This window comes from Pituophis catenifer, unplaced genomic scaffold, assembly GCF_029215685.1.
Source record: "Pituophis catenifer annectens isolate HBS135680 unplaced genomic scaffold, rPitCat1.0.hap2 SCAF_1, whole genome shotgun sequence".
Classification (NCBI taxonomy): Eukaryota; Metazoa; Chordata; class Lepidosauria; order Squamata; family Colubridae; genus Pituophis; species Pituophis catenifer.
This window is the reverse complement of record NW_027256881.1, coordinates 267,018,595-267,044,193: the sequence shown is the minus strand read 5'-3', so window position 1 is coordinate 267,044,193 and position 25,599 is coordinate 267,018,595. Positions and strand designations below refer to the sequence as shown.

The 25,599-nt window shown below is 34.6% G+C and overlaps 1 protein-coding gene across 2 annotated transcripts in view; it reads left to right on the top strand.

The window, feature by feature from the left end:
• LOC139311102 (golgin subfamily B member 1-like) overlaps positions 1-23,316 on the top strand; it is a 52,610-nt gene extending 29,294 nt beyond the window's left edge. For both annotated transcript variants that reach the window (XM_070935451.1, XM_070935443.1), the window contains 12 exons: positions 430-539; positions 1,008-1,176; positions 1,995-2,099; positions 3,369-14,012; positions 14,261-14,412; positions 15,083-15,239; positions 16,401-16,553; positions 17,006-17,170; positions 19,337-19,434; positions 19,962-20,096; positions 21,774-21,888; positions 22,657-23,316. In XM_070935451.1, the coding sequence (XP_070791552.1) occupies positions 430-539; positions 1,008-1,176; positions 1,995-2,099; positions 3,369-14,012; positions 14,261-14,412; positions 15,083-15,239; positions 16,401-16,553; positions 17,006-17,170; positions 19,337-19,434; positions 19,962-20,096; positions 21,774-21,888; positions 22,657-22,815 (12,162 nt within the window). In that variant the 3' untranslated portion in view covers positions 22,816-23,316. The remainder of the gene's footprint in view (positions 1-429; positions 540-1,007; positions 1,177-1,994; positions 2,100-3,368; positions 14,013-14,260; positions 14,413-15,082; positions 15,240-16,400; positions 16,554-17,005; positions 17,171-19,336; positions 19,435-19,961; positions 20,097-21,773; positions 21,889-22,656) is intronic.
• Positions 23,317-25,599: the final 2,283 nt, after the last annotated feature.

Genomic DNA, 25,599 nt, shown 5'->3' with positions numbered 1-25,599 from the left:
TGCTTTGGTTTCAATTCCATAATTATTTCACTGCTTAATTTTTGAAAAACACATGTAAAAATCAGTGCAAGTAAAGGAAATGTATTCTAAATTAACAAGTATAAAGATGAAGCCTTATGAGTATAATATAAATTTCAGAGGGTTTGATTTTCACGATTCCTAATTTAAAGCAAGCCGCTCCTACACTGCATACACGAGCATGGTGTGTTTAATATGAACTCATCAGGGTCTCTCCATTTTGATAGTCTCATAGTAAAATTACTTGGAGAACCCTTGCAAAAGGAATTTTGAATATATACTAAGTAATATAAGTATTTCTGTGGAAGTAGTTCATTAGCTATAATTATAGAATTGTAACTTGTGTAGTTTAAAGTCAATTATGGTCTTAAATTCAGTGCAATTGATAGTCATGTAGATAATTTTTTGCAGAATGAAAACGATCGTTTGCGGTCTCAACTTGCACAGCTTCGCAACCAGCAAACACGTGATACAGAAAAGCACCAACTTGTTCTTTCTAACTTGAATGAGCAACTTAAAGGGTAAAATAAAACGTTGCACAATTTGATTAGGCTCTACCTATTAGACTTTTTAAATTTTTCTATCTGCATATAATAATTAAGAAAAACAAACTCTCTTCTCTCAGATTCTTGCTATAGAGATTGGTTTCTGGGTATTTAGAAATGCTTGATTCTTCTACAGACAGTCAGAAAGCATGATCTCCACTGGTAATCTCATCCACTACCACCTCATCACTTGAACTGTTATCCCCCTAAAGGCATCTAGATTTATTTTGTCCTTTCCTCAAATCTGTTGTACATGTTTATGAGATATTAGGGATCAGAATTGAAAACTGACGTAGGAAAAAAGTATAAAAGAAGGTCCTATTCTACATTACATTGGGTGTCACATGCTCTGTTTGATATATGTGTGTATAGATAATACTTGCTGTATTATTGGTAATACAGTAAATTATTGGTAAAGCTAAAACTGAAATTATTTTGTGACAGATTAAATGAAAGAAATAGTCTATTTGAAACTTTGCTGGCAGAGAAGGAGCAAAAGCTTTCAAGTGCAGTGGAAAAATTGGAACAAATAGAAGATATAAGAAAATCACTTCAGGAAAAAGAGCTTCTGAATAAAGACTTAAGTGAAAGACTTTTGCAAAATGAACAGAAGGTAAGTTGGACTCAGCCAGATAGATAGTAAACATCTTCAAGCCCCAAGAAATCTTTAAAATCACCTGCAGGTCAAAGTGGATAGTCTTTGTTTAAAGATTTCTTTTTCAGTGACCATTTGGAGTTACGATAATGCTGAATGAGAGGGACTTCTTACCAGGCCACATAATTGTAACTGTTGCAGCATGTCTACAGTGAGATAATCACCATTTGCAACCTTCACTGCTGGCTTCTGACAAGTAGAGTTAATGGGGAAGACGGTAGAAGGTCACAAATAGCGATCATGCTACCGTGGGATGTTGCAGCTGTGCAAGATTCACTTAACAGCAATTGGGACTGCCGTTGTAAGTTTATGCAGTCATATGATGATGCACTTTATGACTACTTTGCTTAGTGGCAGAACTCCCAGTCCCAATTACCATCAGTAAGCGAGGAATATCTGTACTTTCATTGTCATACAATAGAATACTAGCTATGAACAGTAGATTGTTAAAACACTTTCATTTGCTTGTAGCCCAAATGAAGAGTATTTATTTTAACTTTATAACGATTTAGTTCTGATAATAAGGAGCTTTCTGTAAATGTATTAGCTTGGGAAAAATTAATCATTTTACTTCTTTTTAATGTCAATTATCATTTAGTTGTAGTTATATTTTGCTTTTTTTTTAAAAGAAAAGTCAGTTTTGCAAGATTATTATATATTATCATTACATTGCATGCACCTGTAATTAACTGCACATTGCTAATAATGAAATAATTTATTTGATTTAATTATAATTAATTATATCAAACTAAAAACTTATATTTTTATGAACCTAGCTGGAAGATGTTTTGAAGAAATGTAGTTCTTATGGAGTAGAATGTTCAGAACAGAAAATGGTTATCAATGAATTAACAGAGAAAGTGTCTGTCTTTAAAGAAAAGGTAAAAAACTACAGCATTGTTCTTTATGTGAAAATATTGTTTATGTGTGTTTAAGTCTAATAATCTAGCCATATAAGTTATATATACATGCTAAAAAACCAAAACCTTTCTTAACTAGTTAGTTTAGTTAGTTTACTTTATTGTCATTTCACCTCGTACAACTAAATTAAATGCCGTCTTCGGTGTACATTATACATAAAACAAAAACACACATCCTTCACATTCTATACAACTGTATCTATATAACTAAAGATACAGTTGGCGAATGAATGATTACGTCCTTAATCCAGGAAATTTTAACTGTATTTTTCTTAGCTCCCTGTCTCATGCTACAACCACTTAAGCATGAGCGAGCAATGTGATTCAGCTGCCAAAAAAGCCAATGCAGTCTTAGGTTGAATCAACAGAGGGAAAGTATCAAGATCATGTGAAGTGTTAGTACCACTTTATAACGCCTTGATAAGATCACACTTGAAATTCTACTTCCAGTTTTGGAAGCTTATCAAGAAAGAACCAATCAGGACAAATTTCCTGAGTGACAACAATTAATTACTGGAATGGCTTGCCTCCAGAGGTTGTGGGTGCTCCATCACTGGAGGATTTTAAGAAGAAATTGGACAGCCAGTTATCTAGAATGGTATAGAGCAGGGGTGTCAAAATCAATTTCATTGCGGGCCGCATAAGCATTATGGTTGCCCTCAAAGGGCCAGTAGCTGGGTCACCATGACTAGGTGGGCGTGGCTGGGTGGGCGTGGCTGGGTGAGCATGGCCGGCTTATGCCGCTCACTGGACGCAGCTGACTCAGGAAGGCTGACTTGGGATGGAACAAGTCACTAACTCAATGTGGGATAGTTTGGTGCTCCACAAGTTCCTTGCCCCTCCCCAAACTGCTGCTAGCCAAGTGCATGCACGCGCTTGGATTTGTTTTTTTCTTTTGATTGCTGGCTGGGGTGGGCCGAGGCACTGGGGGCAGCCCTGCGAACCAGATCTAAACAACTTGCGGGCCAGATGTGGCCCGTGGGCCTTGAGTTTGACATGTCTGGTATAGAGTTTCCTGCTTGAACAGGGGATTGGACTAGAAAACCTCCAAGGTCCCTTCCAACTTGTTATTCTGTATTTTTAGGTGCCTGAAATAATTGTAAAAATACATTGCCATCAGAAAGAGAAGAGAGTAAAGGGAAAAGGTCTTATTCTTATATTGATTGGGTTACACTACATGTTTTGGCCAACGATGAAGTAAATACTTAAATTTATCATTTTTGTTTCCAGACTGCGAAACAAGATGCAGACATGCAGTTGATACAACAGGACCTGGAACAGACAAACGAAGAACTTGACAGGCTGAACACAAGTCATTTAGAAGAAAGATCTCAACTTATTCAAGATCTGCAGAGACGGGAAAGAGAAATTGACAACCTCAGGGAAATGTTGATTGAAAAGGACAAAGAAATTTCTGATCTTTCTTTGAATATGTCTGAGTATTCTGAACAGATCAAATGCAAAGAAGATGAAATACGGGAAATGGAAAGAGCACTGTCCAAGGCGGAAAAGGAAGTCCAGTTGTTGAAAGATGTACAAACAACTGATATGAAAGATGCAAGCATAAAATTTTCAGAACTTAATGAGAAGTTAAGAACAATAGAATCAGAGCTGGCAATAGTAAAAGTTGAAAATGAAGCTAAAACCAAAGAAAATCTGGAACTTACTAAGCAAGTAAAAGAAGCAAGCAAATCAATTAAAGAACTCCATTCTGAAATGAAGAATCATGATATTGCATACAGTAATCAGCTTTTGGAGCGTGAGTCACAAATTAAATTGCTTAAAGAACAAATAAGTAAATCAACTGAAAAAGTGCAAGAAACAGAAATAAAATGTAGAGAGGAAATAGAGCAACTTAGAATCCAGCTTGATGAACATATCTCTGCAAAGGAGAAATTAAACGATTTGTTGCAAGAGAGAGAAAACAAAGAACAAAGTTTTGTAAATGAATTGAAATCGGTAAAAGAATTATATAATCAACTAATAGTGGAAAGTGCTAAAAAAGATGAAGAATTGTCAAATGTATCCAGACAGCTTGCTGAACATACTGAACATCTAGAAATTGCCAAGAAGTCTGTGCAAGAAAAAACAGAGGTCATAATGTCATTAAAAGACAAGCTTAAAGCTATAGAGCAGCAAAATGAGGAAGAAAAACTGAAATTTCTAGGTGAACTGGATAATAAAGCAATGGAATGGAAAAAAATAAAAGATGAGCTACAAGAGAAACATAAAATAATAAATAAGCTGGAAATGGAAAAACAAGCTAACATCCTGACTAGTAAGCAGTTAGTAGCTGCAGTTGAACAGAAAGAAAAAGATTTAGTCAGTCAGATTAAAATGACTGAAGATCTTAGAAATGAGAAGCATATTATGGAGAAAGAAAAGCAACAGCTGGTCAATGAGAATGAGAGTTTGTCCAAATTATTGGATGTAAAAGAATGTGAACTGTTGAAGGGTGCTCAATGTATAGAAGAAATGGAAAGTAAAATAATTGGTAGTGACAAGGAACATGAACAATTGATTTTGGAGATTAATCAGGATAGAAAAAAATTAAAAAATAAAGTTAAAGAACTCTCCTTTTTTGTGAAAGAAAAAGAAGATTTGATTACAGAGAAAGAGAAGAAGTATGAAATGTTGGATGAACAACTCTCAGAAAAAACTGAGTTGACAAAACAATTACATCAAGAAATACTATCATTGAATACTCAGCTGAAGGTTGCTAAAGACAGAGAATTAGCAAAAGAAGAAATGTTAAGGAAGGAAGAGTCAGAATACAGTAAAATGGTCCAACAGCTTAGTTGTGAGAAAGGAAAAATACCGTCATTGCAAAAACAAGTTCAAGATTTAGAAATGGATCTTAACGAAAAATCAAAATCTCTAGAAGAAAAAGATAGGCAGTACGAAACCTTATTAAAACAAATAAAAGAGAAGCAAGCTGATATGATAGCACTGGAGAGAGAATTAGAAAAGCTTAAAGGTATTGGTCAGCAATTATCACATCAGGTTGAAGAAAAAAATGCTGCTTTATTATCTCAGGGGCTAGAGCTGGAAGAACTTCATAGGCAAATTGTTAAGAAAACTGAAGAATGTGCAGCATTGAGTGATAAATTAGCATTATTAGCCAAAGAAGTAGATATTTTGAAATATGAAAAGGAGAAAGCTTTAGCCTTATGTAGTACTAAGTCAGGTGAATGTGAAACTCTTCAGCATCAGTTAATAAAACATCAGTGTGAAACAGTATCCATTAAGCATGAAGCTCATTTATTGAAATTAGAAAATGAAAAATTCAAAAGAAATATTGAAACAATTCATTCGGCATTAGTTAAAAAATGTGGAGGAGTAGCTCTTTTAAATGAACAGAATGATTATAATATTTTAGCCTTTGTAGATTATATTGATAGCTTACTAACTGAAATAGAAACATTAAAAAGTAATTTTCATGATAAAGAATCTCTTCTTTCCCAGAGAGAAGCTTTGATTCAACAGATTAAAGAAAATAAAGATTTGGAAGAAAAACAGTATTTGCAGACAATTTCAAATTTGCAAAACAAAGTCCAGACTTTAGATTGTGAAGGTGACAAATATAAGCTTGAAATACAAGAAAAGAATGAACAGTTGCAGAAACAAGCTCAGGACTTAAAATTGTTTAAAGATAAATCTGAAGAGTCTGAGTTACTTAGATTTCAACTGTCTGAGAATATGAAAATAATTTCTGACCTCCATTGTCAGCTGAAAAATATGACAGAAAAGATAGAAGAATTAAATAAATTAATTACAGAAAGGGATGCACTTTTAAAACAAAAGGAGGAAGAATATGTTAATTTACAAGCACATACCTCTGAAACTTCCTGTGTGCAGCAGAAAACTATAGAATCATTGATGAGTGAATCAACACAGTTAAAAGCAAGTATTCTTGAAAAGGAACTGTTGGTAAATAATATTTCTTTGCTTAATAATACCTTGAATGCTGAACTTCAGGACAAAAAGGATGAATATGAGACCCTGAAGAAGCAAGCTACAAATGTAGAAGAGTTAAACTTGAGTCTCAAAAAGGAAATGTTTGTTCAGGAAAAATTAATAAATGACATTAGTCAGACATTGTCAGAGAAACAGGGTTCTGCTTTGGATAATGCTAATCTTGTGAAACAAGTAAGAGAAGAATTAAAAATAAATGAAGAAAAAAATCAGTTAATTACACAACTTCATGATCAAATTAATAAACTAACCCAACAAATTCAAAAATTACAAGACCAAGCCCAAGAAAAAGATAATGCTTTCTTATCTTTGCAGGACAAATTTGCTACTCAGTGTGAGCAAAGAAGTGAACTCAGTACTGTTTTGAGTGAAAAAAAACAACTTATTGACAGTTTACGTAATTCTTTAAATGAGAAAGATGTTGATGTGCAACTAGCAGAGAGTAATGTTCAGGCTCTTAATAATGAGGTTGAACTCCTTAGAGAAGAACTAGAAAAAAGTGCTGTGTCACTAAAGAAACTTTTGGAAGAAAAAGATGAAAGCATTGCCACTAACTATAAAAAAATTAATTCTTTGTCAGTTGAATTGGAATCTGCAAAATTAGAGCACCGGAAAGCATTGGAACAAGGTGATCAGTGGAAGCAAAAATTTGAACAGAGAGAAATGGATCTACAAGTTGTACAGGAGAAACATACTGAGCAGATAAAGCATATTGAATACTTAAATTCTGAACTTAACATCATAAGTTCTAAAACCACTCAAGAATGTCACAATTATATACTTTCCATAGAAAAACTGCAACAACAGGTAGATTCTTTAACAAATGATAAAGCTGTTTTACAAGATAACTTTATTAAGTTGAGTGAAGAAAATAAAGAACTGGTTAAATGCCAGAACCAATTACAGCAGAAATCAAGTGAAATAGAGGAACTTCACAAAAAAATAGAAACCAGTGAGAATGAGTCGCAAATACATTTACATGCCATTTCTACGCAGTTGGAAAATGAGAGGGAACAGTTACTGATGCAGGTTAGTGTAAAGAATCAAGAGATCTCTGAATTAAAACTGAAAATTGAAAAGTTAGAACAAAATCTCCTTGGGTTAGAAAGTAGGCGGGTGGTAGAACTTGATAGGGCAACTCAGCAAATCAAGATTAGTCTTGAGCAAGTAAGCAGCTTGAAAGATAATATGAAATCAAAAGATACTGAAATTCAGTCTTTGCAGGAAGAACATGAGATTATTAACAAAGAGTTATTCAAATGCCTGTCTTCATTATTAAGCAGTAGGCACTTCACCAGTAACAATGATAATGAAGCTGGTCAGCAACCAACTAAAACTAAGGCTGTGTTAGAAAAAATCTTTATTCTAATAAATAGTATTCGTAGTAAAGAAGCTGAAGCAATAGAATTGCAGCAGACATTTTTAGAGAAAGAGGAAGAAATAAGTCACTTGAATGACTTATTGAAAAACATGCAATCTCTGTGGGAAGAAAAAATGATTGTACAGAAGAATGACTTTCAAAATATAAGAGATGCTCAGCAATCTGAGATTGAACTCTTAACAAATAGATTAAGTACTGCTGAAGAAGCTTTAGGTAAGCAACTGTCTGTTTGTGAAGAAAATGAGTTTGCGTTAACAGAAATGAAGAAGCAGGACATTTTTCTCCAGGGAAAGATAGAAAAATTAGAAGAAGAACTTCAAGACAATTGTAAGACCCTGAACAACAAATGTGAAAAAGTTGAAAAACTTTTAGAAGACCTTGAATGCAAAAATCAGATGATAGAAAACTTAATTTCAGAAACTACTCAGCAGAAATATTTACTTGCAACTCTAAACCAACAATTAAAAGAAAAAGATTGCTCAGTTACTCAGATAATGGAATCCATGTCGAATGAAATGGTTAAATTTTCAGAAGAAAAAAATGAACTATCTCTCAAATTGCAACAACTACAAGGCATGCAGAATAGTATGGCAGAAGAAGCAAGTGTATTATTGCAGCAGATAGAAGAATATAAGAAAAAACTAGAACTCGATCAAATTGTGTCGATCAACAAAGAAGCTACAATTAAAGATTTGTTGAATGAGAAAGAACAGACAAATGCTGCTTTGGAAAAATTAAGTCAGGAAAAGGAAACTCTGAAAAAGAAGCTTCAGGCAGCTTTGGTAATAAGGAAGGATTTAACTCAGAAAATTAAGAAATTTGAAAAGAGTGATCAGGAATATTCAGAAAGGGAATATAATAAAACGCAACATTTATTGGAACAAATTGATGAATTGACACAGCAGACTAAAAATCTTGGATCTCAACTTAATGATTTGAAGGAACAATTATTAGAAAAAGATACCAGGATAGATGACATCAACAGAATGTTATCTTCTAAAACAACTTCTTTGGAGATGCTACAGAAGGAGGTTATAAGATTGAAGGAAACCATTGCTGAACAAAAAAGCATGTCTGATCAAAATTTAATACGTCTAAATGAGAAAGATTCTTTGCTCGTAGAAATGCAATCTCTGCTATCTGAAAAAGAGAAAACTTATGCTGAGAAATACTCTCAGCTTTTCTTAACCATAGAAAATCTCAAAATCGAAGCATCAAAGAGAGAAGAAACATGCAAGGAAATGAACAAATCAGAGGCTGGTGTAAACACCGAAGAACCTTTCCCTAGTGAAATTAATCAGCTGGAGAAAGAGAAGGAACTTTTACATAAGAAAATGCAGGTACTACTTGTAGCCCGTAAAGAAAGTACTAAAACAATTCAGAAACAAAAAGAGGAGTATGCCAAATTACTAGCAAGTTTTGATGAACTAACAAAAAGCTTTATGTGCATAAAGGAAGACTATAAAGCCCTCCAGATAATCCATCAAAGAAAGTGTGAAGGATTTGAATCTACTATGTCACCATTACACTCTGTGCATGAAGATTTAGAAAATGCTACAACTCTACCTGATGGTGAAAGTGCTAAACAAAAAACACTTGAATCAGAAGAGATGGAGGGGAAAAGTCCTGTTATGGTAGAAAAGCCAGAAAGCTTAAGCAAGGTGGCAGTAAAAGAGGATGAGAACTATCACAGTCTTATGAAAGAAAAAGAAACATTTAAGAAAGAATTAAGACAGAAGTCACATGTACTTGACAGGAAGGAACATGAAATTATGAAACTGAAGTTCAGTGTTGAACAATTGGAACAACAGTATAAGCAAGATAATGATAGTATGGTGAATCAGAGAGATTATCTTCTACAACAATTGGAAACTTACAAAGATGAATTGACAGATGTTAGAGCTATTATTGAAACAATAAATCAAACAGCTATTTCCCATAAAATAGGTGATGGAGATGATCTGGAACAAGTTGAAAAGTTGAAGCATAATGTTCAACAAGCCAACATACAAATTTCAGAGAAGGATGAAGAAATAAAAAATTTAAGTGATTCTCTTAATGATTTCACGGGCAAAATTGACCATGGAAAGAAAATAATGAAAGAAATTTCCCGAATACAACAAAATTTATTGAAAAATCAAGAAGAAGCAAAACATTTAAAATTAGTGTTTGAAGATTTGAGGCAAAAAATGGAAGTCTTCACAAGCAACAGAGAAAAATCAAATGAACAATTATTCAGCATGAAAGAGGAGTTAAGAGATGTCCGTGAAGAAAATAAAAAACTATTGATAGAATTAAACATGCTTCGTGAAAAGGGTTTGCCGGTTTCTAATGTAAATGAAAATATGGTACATGAAAAAAGCAGCAAGAATTCTGAAACTGCATGGTTGCATTTTGATAATGTGCAGCAAAGTAGTGATCAGGATGCAGACATCTCTAATCCATTGCTGGATGTTTCTTATGTAGAGAAAGATTCACTAGATTTTACTTGCACAACAGGAATGATGTCAGAAAGACTAAAAAATCAAGACCATCCAGCATTAGAAACAACTATGGGACAAAATGTAAATGTAGAGAGCTGTCAACTCCAGCAACAGAAGTGTGAAGAAAAAATTGGGGACCATCTTCAAAGAAAGCTGAAGGCTGCTTTAATATCACGGAAAGAAGCTCGGAAGGAAAACAAAGTTCTGAAAGATCAAACGGAGGTGCTCATGTTGGAAAACAAAGTATTAGTTAATAAGACTGATGCCCTTGAACTTCTAGTGTCTGAGTTGAGCAGAGACAAGCAAGATTTGAATGAAATTTTGTGTAAAAAGGAGGTTCTTGCAACAGAAAATGCTAGTTTACTAATTGAAAATGAAAATCTAACTGCTGCTTGTGAAAGTCTGAAGTCTACAATGGAAACTATAGCCCAGGAGAAAGAAGCCTTTTCTTTTCAATTAAATTCCTTAAAGGATTCTCAGACAGTTGAATTGACAGGTTGGAAAGCTAAACACAATGAATTAAAGGAAGAATATGAATCATTACTTCAGGCCTATGAAAATGTTAGTAGTAAAATAGCAGAAATGAGGCAGGTTATTGATGTGACTAGAAAAGAAAAACAGGAAGCTCTTCATAAAATAAGTTTGAAAGAGTCTGATAAACAAGAACTTCAAAAGTTGCTTCAAGAAGCAAGGGATGAAAATGCCATTGTGAAAGATCGGCTAGAACAACTGGTTGAATCAAAAAGCAAGGAAATCACTGAACTATATACTAAAGCAGAAGAGCAGGCTTCTAAGCACAACTTAAGTTTGGACGAACATAAAAAAATGATTGATGAATCTGCTCTTCAAAACAATAAGCTAATAGAAGAAAACAAACATTTTAAAGAAATCTGTGAGACATTAAAACAAGACCTAGAAAAAAACCAGAAAGAAAATGTATTTCTTTGGGAGGATTTTAATCTAATAAAATCTGCTCTGAAAGATCTTCAAATCCAATTGGGATTGAATACATTTGACGTATCATCTGAGTTTAGTGAAAGAGACTCCTTAGCAAAATATATTCATTTGTTAACTGAAGAGATCTTAGGGAAAAAAGAGGAAAGTATGCGTATTTTAAAACAAGAAAACAAAATTATATCAGAAAGATTAAAAGTTGATCAAGATACAGGCTATTTATTTAAGTTAGAAAATTATTCTAAAAGCTTTAATCAAGAAATAGTAAGCCTGGATGAGAAAATTAAAATATTAGAAGATGACAAATCTCTGTTACAAGAAGAATTAGAAAATGTTCAAGAAGTATCTTATAAAGTAAAAAATGAAAAAGAATTTTTGGAGACCGAGTTGCTCAATCACATTAAAAAATTGGATCAAATGACAGACAGATTGAATGCCAAGGAATTACAAATAAATTTACTCACACAGCAACTAGAAGATATAGAATCAGAGAAATCTAGCACAATTCGAGAAAAAGAAGAGCAGCAGCAAGTTATCAGAGTATTTGAAGAAAAAATAAAATCTGCTCAGAGGGACAATAATGGGACAAAGAACAAAACAAAGGAATTACAAGAGCTGCTGAAGGAAAAACAACAAGAAATTAACCAATTGCAAACGGATTCTATTAAATACCAGCTAATAATTTTAGATTTGGAAAAGTCACTGAAATGGTCACAAACAAGAAATGAAAAAACTGAAAAAGATTTAAGCAACATAGAAGAAAAACTTACTAAATCAAATGAAGAGTTGCAGAGTCTAGCTGAAAAATTCTCTTCACAGAAGACCTTGTTGGATGAAGCTAAGGCTGAAATAGAGAAACTAGCCATTGAAAACCTAAACAGTAAAAAAGAGCTTAAAAAGAAAGAGAATCAGATATTAGTTCAGAAGAGACAGTATGAAAATGGCCTTCAGAAGCTAAAAACAACTTGCCCAAAAGAATGGTCAAACTTAGAAGAAAAATTCCATACTGTTCAGCAAGAGAAAGAGGAAATCCTTGGTGAACATCATATGCAGAGAGAAGCTGACATTACGGACTCTCAGAATAAGAACCTTCAAAATGAGTTGAATGATGACCTAGTGAGAATGGCAGCTTTTCCCTACTCTCTTACAAGAGACAGGGACAGAGTCATTGAGAATAAACAGCAACAAGCAGAGACCAGTGATAGATTAATAACATCCTTACAAGAAGAAACAGAAGTAAAAATATCTCAAATTCAAGAATCGGAACTTAAAAGTTCTGTGTCAGAAGAAGCCAAGAGTGTAATGCAGGCTTCTGCGAATTCACACAATTTTAATGAGCCTTCTCAAATAAAGGCAGAGAATATCACTTTGTGGAATAAACTGCATATGTTGACAACTGCTCTGGAATCAAAAGAAGGTGCTTTGCATGCATTAATTAAAGAAAACAGATCCCTTAACCACCTTATAAAAAACAATACTGTTGAAAAAGAGATGGAAGCACTGAAGAAAAATGTGACAAGAAAAGAAGAGGAAATACAACAGCTTCTGTTAGAAAAAAGTGAAATCGAAGCTGAGTTGGAAAAGCAGTTGGCTATTTCTGATCAAATGAAGATAATGCTGAATAAGAAAGACACAGAAATTTCTGTTCTGATTTCATCAAAAGACACCAACACTTCTGGCTATCTCACTCAGAGACAAACAATGCATCCACAGCAAATTTCGGAGTATGAGCAGCAGATAAAATGTCTACAGATAGCCAAAGAACAGTCAGATGAAACTTGTCAGAAGATGCAAAATGAATTAAAAAACGTACAGATGAAAGTTGACAAAGCATCTCAAGACAGGGCTGAGATTGCCAGCGAAATAGATACTTTAAAGAAGGCAATGTCATCGCTTCAGAATGACAGAGATTCCCTTTTTTCTAAGCATAAATATCTAGAGTGTGAACACAGAGATGCTTTATCTGAGAAAGAGAGGTTAATAACTGACCATGCTAATGAGACTAGAACATTGAAACAAGAAGCAAGGAAGCTCTTGAATCAGATAGATGATCTTCATTCTGAAAACGCAATGCTCACTGCACAACTCTTAAAGTACAGGGAAGATCTGAATCAAGTGTTGTCACTAAAAGATAACCAATTGAAAGAATTACTTACAGAAAAATTGGACTACATTAAGAGTCTTCAACAGGAAAAATTTGAACTTCTGAAAAAAATGAAAGAACTCCAATTGTCCGTGAAAGTACAGGAGGAGATAATTGAATCTCTTAAACTGGAAAATGGAAAATTAACATCAAAAGTGTGTGACTTAGAGATTCTGATTGCTTCCATAAATAAAATGCATTTGGAAGGAACTAGACTTGATCAGAAAAAAGAACCTCATATTGATTCGGGGCCTGAAGAAAATTTAGAGCAATTACCTGCACTCCAGGAATTGACTATCAAAGAGAAAATATATAGAGACAGTGATGCTAGATTACTGGACAATGAAGCCATTGGATTACCCCAAAGGTTGCTAGAAGTCCAACTGCAGAATAAAGAACTAAGATCTGAACTTGAATCTTTTGGAAAAGCGATGACAGCTCTGCAGCATGATAGAGAGAGATTAATGGAAGATTTCAAGGTTTTTCAAAGCAAATCTACTTCTGAACTTGCATATGAAAAAAAACAAGCTGATAAATATGAAGCTGAACTCAAAGATTTTAAATCAAATATTCTTGGTGTGATGGGGAAAAATGCCTTTTTAAGTCAGACGCTGTTAAAAACTGAAGGCAACTTCACCGTTCATCAGCTGACTGATGAATTTGAAAACCTGTGCAAGAGATTGAAAACCCAAAATCTTGAAATTAGTAGACTTTCCTCTGAGTGTGAGACTTATGTTCAACAGATGAATGCCTTTTCTAAGGCTATGGCCAGTCTTCAGGATGATCGAGATAGACTTTTGCGGGAACTTTCCAAACTGAGGGTAGCTCACGAAGCTAAACAGGGCACAAACCCAGTTTCTATACCGTACGACTGCAACAGTGAGATTAGTTCACTTAAACATAATTTGAAGAGTCTTCAAGTGGATAGGGACATACTGGTAAGTTGATGCCTTACAATATTATACAAAATAGAGGCTAAGGCTGCAATATTATGCTCACCCAGGAGTAGGTAACATCAAACACAGTGGGACTTCTTCAGAGTAGATATGTATAAAATAATTTTGTAGTATTTTTTTTCTTTCCATACATTTGAATTTACTGGTTGAAAAAAAATGTAATTATAGCAAAACATGCACAAAAAAAAGGTTAACTTTTAAGTGTTTTCTTAATGAATCTTCTTCCATAGGCTAAAGAAGGCACTAATTCTGCAACAACTGACATATTGAAACTGAAAGCCAAAGTAGATGAACTTGAGAGAGACTTGAACCAGACAAAAGCTTTCCAAGAAGAAGCTGAGAAAGAAAGAGCCTCCTACCAGAATGAAGTAGTTACTCTGAGGTAAAATTAATTTTAAATGTTATTTATAAAAATATGATTACTTCTTTTTTCCTTAATGTGCAAAAGAGAACAGATCTTGTGCATTACATGTGTATTAGCTAGTATAGTATATTGGTGTGTCTGTGTGTATATGTAATTTTTTTTATGGTTTTGAAAGCTTAAGATACCACACTTAAAAGATCAGAAAGAGCAGATCTCATAGTAACGTGAGAAAATGTGATATAGTTGATATATTGGACTGAAGTCCGAGGACACCTTTCTGATAACATTAGGCCAATTAATGTCTGCTTGCATGGTTCATATAAACTATCCTAAATTTCTAGGGAAAAATCAGTTAGAAATATTCTAGTTGAGGCTTTTTTTCCATTGAAACAGCTGCCCTTGGATTGGATTCATATTTTTAATTAATTTTACTTTTTTGTGTATGTTTTTCTTCAAACCAGCCTCATGAAATTGAAACAAGAACAATCAGTGTTACCCTGTTTCCCCAAAAATAAGACATCCCCTGATAATAAGCCCAATCGGGCTTTTGAGTGCATAGCAATAAGGCCAAGCGCTTATTTCAGGGTTCAAAAAAATATAAGACAGGGTCTTATTTTCGGGAAAACACGGTAAGATTAGGTTCATGAAGTAATCTAACTCTGTCATTACTTTAATGTTGTTGGTCTAGAAAAGAAAACCATCGTCTGCTGACAGAATCTCAAGCACTTCAAAATCAATTCCAGGCATCTCTTTTAGAAAAGGAAAAGCAGGTGGCAGAACTAAAGAAAGTGCACCACGAAGTGACTCAAAGAGCTGTATCTCCTGGTAGCAATTACTCAGTGAAGGTAAAACCACTACACCAAACTGCATGAAACAAAACGGTCAATACATATTTTATTTGCATTTTACATTAAATTTTGAATTTATAGCCATATGAATTTCCAAGTCATAAAAACGTTGGAATAAAAATCACACATCTAAATGCACTTCCTGGGAATAAATCAATTGAAGAGAATAAAATTTAACTGAAATGGACATAAATAGCCTAGGAAAACCACACATTGGAGTTGCCTGACCAAAATGTCAGTTTGAAACTCGTAATCACTGCATAAAGCACAGATAAAAGAATATTAAATTTCCGGTGACAAAATTGATAGATGCTGTAAGGTGTACTGTTTCAAGCCAACAATATCATAAAACCTATATTGTTCATGTATTTACCACATTGCTATAAGCAGCAGAAGCATAAATGCCACAATTTGTAGCTAGGCACTTCAGACTCCAGCACCCTATTTTCAGCCAAAGCACTGTGTTTTCTGTTGTGCAACAACTGTATTCCTATACCACCAGATGGCACTAGTGGCCAATAATATTAGCATTGCAAAGACAAGGTTTGGAACTAGGTTTTAAAAAAGACACATAACTCTCAATCCCACCACCACACCAATTTTTCCATGATGCCACTACAGATGCTTAGTGATCTTAAAAGTCTTAATGGGACAGGCTTGTATACAAGGTTTCTATGTATATTGTATTCCTGTTCTATTCAATAGTGTGACTGTATTATTACAGTAATTCCCACTTTCCAGTTCCTAAAAAAGATTTGATTCACTTCTCCAACTGGAAATATCTAACATAGCAAAACCCAATGAGTGTCAGTTCAAGCTCTCATGCATTAGTTACCAACTAATATCAACATATTAGTACATATAAATGTATATGAATAATCCAGCATGGTACAATTCTCGTAATACAATTCAGTGCAATCCTTATTCAAGCCCAGGTTAGTCAAGAAGCTTGATGGCATGTATATTTTGGGCACATACTATCCTGGAATCTTACAGAGAGTCGTTGTGATAAATTTTCATATTCGCCTTCCTGGAAATAGTGTGATAAAATGGTGGCAAGAACAGCAGGACATTCTGAATTGACATTCAGGCAATCACATTGTAGACTATGTATAGTCGATCTAAATCACATTGTCATGCTTTTATATATTGTGCAAGGGATTAGAATCTGTTACTCTTGCTGGAAGCACAGATGTCTCTGATCAAGTGAAGCATCTGCTGGCTGAAAGAACTCATTTGCAGAATGAACTCCAGCGTTGCTTTCAGGAGCTGCACCACAGAGAACTGAAATTCCAACAAATAAACTCAAAGGTAAGTAAGACGATACAGCAACATCGTACTTGATACTTGTATGTGGCTTTTTCCTCAGTAATTTTGCATCTTTCCATGGAAATTGAGTCATTAATACATTTCCATGAATTATACTAACTTCTGCTACAAGTTAGTTTGAAAAAAAATCAATTGAATTTCACCGTTACCTAAATATAATAAATAAAAGTGTTCAAAATTTTAATTTCCTTCCTGCTAATGCTTTAGCAAAAACCTAAGCTTGTAAACATCTCTATTCAGAATTTAGTAAATGGTTTGAAGTTCAGTATAGAAATAATGTGAAATTATATACATCTATGTATATATGTATTCTTTCAAATAATTACACAAGTTGGCTCTCTAATGACAGCTGTCTAATGATAATATGTAGGTTTTATTGGCATGTCTGTGCACATTCATGAATTTAGTCATTTATCCAATCCAAATTATTGCAGGTAATGCAGTCGGTGCAAGAAAATGCTGTATTGTCTGCTCAACTAAAAATGGTGTCCCAAACTTTGCAAGATAATCAACTTCGTTATAATGATCTCCAGAATCGTCACTTGCAGCTTGAAAGGGATTATCAGCTACAAGTTACTTCTATTCAAGATAAAACCCAGGTAAAAAGGATTGGCAATTTTGAAAAAATAGACACCGAGAAATAGTCTGCATAGAAAGTAGTCTTATCCACATAGTTAAGTTTGAATTAATTTCTGAAGATCTAAGAGTTATCAGTTTTCTGAGGTGCTGTTTATCTTTTCAAGAAGAAGCAAATCACTTAAGTCTAAGACTTTAGTTTCAGTTTATCCAAATAGAATAAATACCGTATTTTTCAGAGTATAAGATGCACCGGAGTATAAGGCGCACCTTAGTTTTCAGAGAGGAAAATAAGAAAAAAGCTGATTGGCAGGTGGATGGCCTAATACCCCCAATCAACTGTTCCCAGAGGTGAATTTTAGCAACAGGTTCCTTGGTTGTGAGCTCTGTGCCTTGCTTTTTTTTTCTGCTTCTAAAAGCCTCCGAAACAGAGCTTCAGAAAAAAAGCCTTTGAAGCTCTGTTTGGGGGCTTCTTTTCTGAACCTTCGTTTCTGATGCTTTTTTCAGCTTCTAAAACGGAGGTGCGGGGCTACATTCGGAGTATAAGACACACCCAGATTTTCACCCTCTTTTTTTGGGGAAAAAGGTGCGTCTTATACTCTGAAAAATACGGTAGTTGCAGGAAGATGAAGGGATCAAGAAATGTAATTTTCCCTGCTTTCTTCAAAGAGCATATCTCTATCTCATACTTTAAAAACCTAGAAGACAGTACATAGATATGGCAACAGCCTACTCAAGTCAGAAAGCTTTGGTGTTTGTGCCAGTGTGCATCAGCAAGCTCTTGTTGTTTGCAGGCTTACTCTAGATATGCATTGTCTTTCTTACATGCATACATAATCTTCATGCTGCTCTTTTTGGGGGAAAGAAGATTATGCCAAATGCAGAAATAGAATATTTTAAATACAGGTAGTCTTTGACTTACAACCATTCGTTTAGCAACTGTTTGAAATTGCAACAGCACTTTAAAAAAGTGACTTGTGACCAGTCATCACACTTATGACATATGCACCATCCCCAAAGTTACGTGATCAAAATGTGGGCATTTGGCAACTAGCTTGTATTTATGATGGTTACAGCATTCTAGGGTCATGTGAACACCATTTGTGATCATCCCAGCAAGCCAGCTTTCAACCAAGTCGATGGGGTAGCTGGATTCATTCAATGACCACGTGATTCACTTAATATCCGCAATGATTCACTTAACAACTGTGACAAATAGGTCATAAAATTGGGCCCAATTCACATAACAACCTCCTTGCTTAGCAGTGGAAATTTTGGTCCCAATTGTGGTAAGTAAGCAAGTAATATCTGTAAGGCAAAAAAAAAAAGTAAAGGTATAAGATAAAAACAAAATAAGTACAACTAAAATCTAGCTTGCTATTTAGTATTCCTCCCCATATACTACGCTTCTATATTGTTTTTTGATCTTGAAGACAAATCATCCTTTTATCTTATCCATATACAACTTCATGCACTGCCTTTTTGTTCTTTAAAGTTTTCACTTTATTTCTTTTTGAGGGTATCAGTGGCATTTAATTCCAACCTCAGTTTCTCCCTCCTCCTTGATCTATTTACTGTCCCTTCATACATTTGTTTTGTAATCCATTACCAGAGAACTTTATGATAAATGCAAGTAAGCCTCTTATGTACAGGTAATCCTTGACTTACGACCACAATTGAGCCCAAAATTTCTGTTGTTAAGTGAAATATTTGTTTAGTGAGTTTTGCCCCATTTTACGACCTTTCTTGCCACAGTTGTTAAGTGAATCACTGCAGTTGCCACAGTTGTTAAGTGAACCTGGTTTCCCCATTGATTTTGCTTGGGAGAAGATCGCAAAAATTGATCACATGACTTTGGGACCCAGCAACAGTCATAAATATGAACCAAATTACCAAGCATCTGAATTTTGATCACTTGATCATGAGTTGTAACTGTGAAAAATGATCATAAGTCACATTTTTCAATGCCATTGTATCTTTGAACAGTCACTAAATTAACTGTTGTAAGTTGAGGACTGCCTGTATTTCCTTTATTTTGGAATTAACTATAAAGAAGTGAAAGTGACTTATTTTAATAAATGTGATATAGGTTTAACTTTTGACTTTTATGAACGGTTTTCTCATAAATCGCATAACGGTATTGAACATCAACATCAATATTGAAATAACATATCATTTTACTTTTTTAGAATGATCTTCCAACTGAAGTTCCTCCAGGAGCTCCCCAAGAAAGAGCTGCAATTACTGTTGAAATAGACGATATGGAACTCGGCCAACTCAAGAAAAGGTTGCTATTTATTTATGTGGTAGTAATAGTTGTTGCACTAGGGATTTGAATAGGTGAGCTCCAGTTACTTGTCCCAGCTTCTGCCAACCTAGCAGTTCGAAAGCATGTAAAAAATGCAAATAGAAAAATAGGAACAACCTTTGGTAGGAAGGTAACAGCGTTCCATGTGCCTTTGGCGTTTAGTCATGCTCACGGAGACGTCTTTGGACAGCGCTAGCTCTTCGGCTTTGAAACGGAGATGAACGCCGGCCCCTAGAGTCGGGAATGACTAGCACATATGTGTGAGGGGAACCTTTACCTTTAATAGTTGTTGCAGTAGTAAAATACATTTTGTTGGGTAAGATGTAAATTGCACTATGATATAATTTAAGCAAAGGGCACTGGTTTAACTTTAAATATTTAAATATTTAAATTCTTAAATTGAGTAATTTTAGTTTAGTAATTGAATAAAAGCAAAAATGAATAAAAATAAAAGTGACACTATTTTTTCTTATGTGTAACTTACTTCATGTGTGGGTTTGCACTAGACTTGTAGACCTGGAGGGACAACGTAATTCAGAGCAACAGACCATAATACGACTGACTGAAAGGCTTTCAGAAGAAAGGAATAGAAGAAAAGTTGCGGAAGACGCTTTGGGACTATCTGAGGAACAGATTAAAAGGTAGACATACATAGAGAGATCTTAGTGAGCTTGATTTCAAAAGGCAAACATTTATGTCATGTTTATGAAAAACATTTTGCTACAAGGCTTGGAATGTACTGACATATGTAACACTTCACAATGGACATAGCCATTTCTTTAAATTTGATGTACAACTAAGAATATTTTAAAAATGACTTCTTGAGTAATTGACACTGGGATTTCTGTACATCCCATTCGGAAACAAAATTCAATCTTACAAATATAATATGGCTGTATAACTATGGAGGATAAGAATCTAGTAAAATCCAACATTGTCCTGAGGAGTCATGTTTCAGGAAGCAATTACTAGATAAATTTCAGAACATTGATTCAAATGTATTGTTTGAAGTGATGAAATGTGAAATGTTATTATACCTCTATAAATAAGCAAATTAATATACTATTCCATATCTCGGTTTGTTTCAGTTATTTTAACAAATAAATCTGTCTCTTCTTTATGAATAAAATTGTGATTTATTAAAATTACACATATCAACTGAGGTACTTCACTAATAATACATATTACATAAATGCATATGATTAGTTTTTTGTGCAACACAGTGTGCTAATTTTGATATGTGAAGCCCTATTTGGCTTGGCACCAAAGTTCTTGCAGGACTTTTTCTTCTAACTCATTAACCTGTCTGTGGTACTTCTTCTGGGAGATTCAGCCATTTTCATGAGGTGAGGAGAGATGAGCTAAAAAACATGCTTTTTCTCCTACAACGGTGCCTGCTCTTTGGAACAGTCTTCCTCTAGAACAGGAGTTGGCAACCTTAAACACTAAAGAGCCATTTGGACCCGTTTCGTAAAGAAAAGAAAACACAGGGAGCCACAAAACCTTTTCCGTGCCTGACTATTTCCTGAGCGGCCACTAAACTATCATATGTAATTGAATGAAACATTCTGTTTTCTTCTGAAACTTTTCTTTTCTTGGATTTATCCATGGTTGGCTTACCGGGAGTCAAAAAGCTCAATAAATCGTGTGCCAGCAGGTGTTGCACATTGGCAGTTGTGGTGCAAATTTTGAGTGACGGAGCCACAGCAGAGGGATAAAAGAGCCACATGTGGCTCCAGAGCCGCGGGTTGGTGACCCCTGCTCTAGAAACTAGACTGGTCCCTTTGGTAATATTATACTGTATAAGCCAGTGAAAGTTGAACTCTTTCAGAAGTCATATGTGATACAGTTCCTTATTACCATTCCTTTTTTTTCCCCCCTACTTTCTATTCTTCCTGCTACTTTTACTTTGAGGTTGGTTTTTTTTTTAGATATTGTGGGCTGTGATGATTAGGATGATTATACTGTGGAGAAATATCTTATTGTCTGTTAATATTCTTTTCATCATAGAGACTTTATTATATTAAACTGTTATATTTGGGGTGTTATTTTGTTTTTGGATGATTCTTTTATTATATTTTTGTTGTAAGCCACCAGAAATTGGAATTATTTGGCATTAAATTTAATAAGTAAAGAAAACAAAAAGGACCTTAATTAAAAAAAATCTTGTCTGCTTGAAAAGTAAGAAAATCTAACAATTTGAAAAAAAAAACATTGATATTAAAAATCATGATTCAAAGAAAAGTGTACATAAATGAATAGTTGGTTATTGCTTAGAAATTTCTGGAAACTTGATCTCTATTAACTTTTCTTTCAAGGCTTGAAATGACTACTTACAGATCATCACCCAGGGATTATGCTGTTCAGATGGAGACTGATGAAGAAAGAGAAGCTCTGGTCATCAATCCAAATGAACATATTGTAGTGCAAAAGGTAAGCTCATAAATTGAAATCTCCATTGATGTGAAAATAACTCACATCATAAAAAAAAAAAACAGAGAACATAATTTCCCATTAGACTTTGTGCCTCTAGATTCTCGTGTAAGTTCTTTGCTTTGCATCCAGGACTGAAATAAGTCTGGTATTTTAACAAAATTCTGGTTATACGGTTTTCTCAAATGCCACTTGATCTCACCTTTCAACAGTTGCAATATTTGAATCACTTTTAAAAAAATACATAGCTATCGAAGTGCTGCCCTTTGAAATGCCACTGAATTACTAAGATGTCTATGTTCAAGGGCAATCCTCTCTGTAAATGTGCAAATAATTGGGGAGTTTGCTTAAGACTGGAAGCTCAGTCGATCATAAAACTCAGCAGGTGTCCTTGAGCCGATAACTAGCTCTATCTCCTAAAGCTATAATAATAATTTTAAAAGCAAGTTTAGTTCTTGGAGAAAGAAATATGTCAAAGAAATAGATAAGGTAACTAGAACATAATATAATAACTTCAGATGATATATGACACTTAAAATTGAATGAATTCTTTCATTGTTTAGTTTTACTGAGTTCGCACACTGATGACATGAAAATATTTGTGCAAGCTGTCCCGACAATCAGATCAATTATTGCATTATCAAATTTATGTGCATATAAAAGTTTTTGCATCACAATTAATAACTAAGTCTGTATTTACTGAACAGATCAAATAAGTGTTTCCAGTGTGTACTTTTAAACAAGGTGTATTCTTTTGGTTTTGTGCAGGTAAAAGGAGGAGCACTTTCTATTAGGAGATGGATCCGGGGACGAAGTATTTTCTGCTCCAAGTTGCTGACCTCACGGACAAAATCTCGCTATCTTTTTCTTAGTTATTTGGTGATGCTACATCTTCTAGTTGTCTTATGTCTAACAGGCGTCTTATAAATGCACTGAATTTGCTGTGTGAATTATTTTGTGTGCCAATTTGAGATAATGGACTTCTCAAAAGCTACTGTAAAGCTATGCACTGGATACAGTTTATATATTTTCTGCGTAAGGTGTGGGTTTCAACTTCATTAACAAGAAGTTTTAGATGTACATCCAGTTGTTCCAAAGTTGATTTGAGTAGCTGTATAACAATGGAATATTATATTTGCTAAGAAAAAACATTATCAAAAAAACTACTAGAAGCTGCTGCAATTGGGATGTTTAATATATTTGGGGAATATGGAATAGCTGAACACTGTCAAATCAGTTGTAAATGCTATCTTTTCTATATAAATTTATTTTAACAGAGTTGAACTATACATTTGGGGAAAACTATTCTCAACTATTGGGTTTCTTTGCTTCTTGATTATAACAAGGAGCTCACAGAGTGCAATATAGGGAGGGAAAGCTGGAATCATTATGAATTTCTCAACTTTAAATAAAATCTTAAGAACTGAACTTGTCTGTGATATGTTGAATGCTTACTATAGTCTGTACGAGGAGATTGGCAATAACTAAATCTTTTTTTTTCTGATTCTATTCTATAATTTTATTTTTTGTTGTTTATGAGACATAACATAAGGGAAGTTTTTGTGTTGCATAAAATGAAGTTTTCCAATTCATAGAAATTATTTTAGATATAATCTAATTGTACAACACATTAAGTGTGTGGTTGATAATATTCCTGGTTTTACCATCTAGTAGTAATATCAACAATGGAGGAGACTGTTTGTTTGTTTGTTTGTTTGTTTGTTTGTTTGTTTATTTATTAGTTCAATTTATATGCCACCCTTCTCCGAAAAGAGAAGGGTGGCTTACAATGCACTTATAGCAATAGCCTTCATTCTTTTGTATATACCTGCTTATTAGGGCTTTTGGCCCCCCCATAAGCGATGTTTCTACAAAGTCAGCTTATTGCCCCCACAATCCGGGTCCTCCCGAGTTGGGAGAATAATAATGTTCTGTCCTCGGTAGTACTAATTTGAGAAATTTATGATCTGACTAATAATTCTGATTACCTTTCATAATGAAAGGAAAAAGTGTTTGTCATAAGAAGCAATTCTAAGTGCCGTTTTAAGTATACCTTTTTTGCTTTATTTTTTGTAAAAAGATAATTTTCACTACTAAAAAAGAGGGAATTTTTGCAAGGATAATTAATCACATTATCAGGAGCTGGCACTGAAAAAAGACCAACATTCATAGATAGAATTCTTTCTTTGTATGGTAGATCCAGGTGTGCCAAATTATCGGTAACACCCGAAAAGTAACTAATGGAGAAAAGCCAAGGGAATACAAAGGATCATTACTGAAATCAGTTGTCTGAAAGGATCTGACAACTAGCAAGTAACTTACAGCTAAATGAAGTGCTGCCTATTTTGAACAAAACTATGAATTGAACTAATAAGTTGTCAGATGCAAACACAGAAAAGAAAACATATGTGCTTAGTGTTTATTTTGAAATCTTAAGTATTTTCTGTCTTTGACTAGAAAAATTAATATTGGTAAGAGGCATGTGAGTAGTAATTTTTTAAAAAATACCATACCTGCCAAATTGTTACATGCTTTTAAGGGCCTTGGTAGTACAGTGGTCTAAAGCACCCTGTTATTAAGACCAGCTGCCTGCAATTACTGCAGGTTTGAATCTCGCCAGGCTCAAGGTTGACTCAGCCTTCCATCCTTTCTAAGGTAGGTAAATTGAGGACCCAGTTGTGGGGGCAATAAGCTGACTTTGTATAAATATACAAAAGGATGAAGGCTATTGCTTAGCGCATTGTAAGCCGCCCTGAGTCTCCAGAGAAGGGCGGCATATAAATCAAATTAAAAAAAAAAAAAAAGGGTAACTGAATTACTGGAATGAATGATTCACTCAGAAGAAATCTTAAAAGTTATTTACTACAATGCTCTGCTCTCACGTCACACTGAACAAGTCTGCTCCACTTTTCACACACATGAAATATTTGAAGATCACTATTATGCTTTGAATTGAAGATTAATCTCTAGAATAGAAGTACATCTCTCTACAATCAGGAGTATGTGCTGCAATCCCTAAGAATATTTTTTATTGATGTGCAAGAAGCTGCAATCTACAAGGTATGAATGCTGAGCTATCTCACCTTCATGGTGAGTAAAAGTAGTTTTGCTGTAATCATTCACAGGTATTTTGCAGAGCATGTGAATGAGAACTGCTTTTTCCAGCCTCACATACTCTAGATTTTTGAGCCAGTTCTGGAATTGGGAATTGGAATCATTTGAGGACTCTAAATCAGAAAAAAAGCTTTATGGAGGATTGGCGTAGGGCTGTGATGGCGAACCTATCCCACACAGTGCCCTCTCTGATGGCACATGAGCCGTTGCCCCAGTTCAGCTCTACTGTGCATGTGCGGGTGCCTCCTGCAGGCCAGCTGGTCTTCAGGTCTTTGCCGCGCATGCATGGGGGGTGGGGCACATGCAGGGGGCATGCACGCATGCACCGGGGGTGGGGCGCATGCAGGGGGCGCATGCGCATTGCATTTTGGGGCAATCGCATGGACACAAGCATGCTTTGGACACTCAGTCCGGAAAAGGTTAGCCATCACTGGCATAGGGAACTGAAAATGTACCATATAACCATATAAACATAGGTTCCTTGGCTAAGTAATCATTTTAAAAGAGTTGTGGGTATAACTTGATTCTCCCAACCTAACACACTGCTTTTAGTATAGTATGCTTTATAATGGATTGGATTAAAATTAGTTATTCATA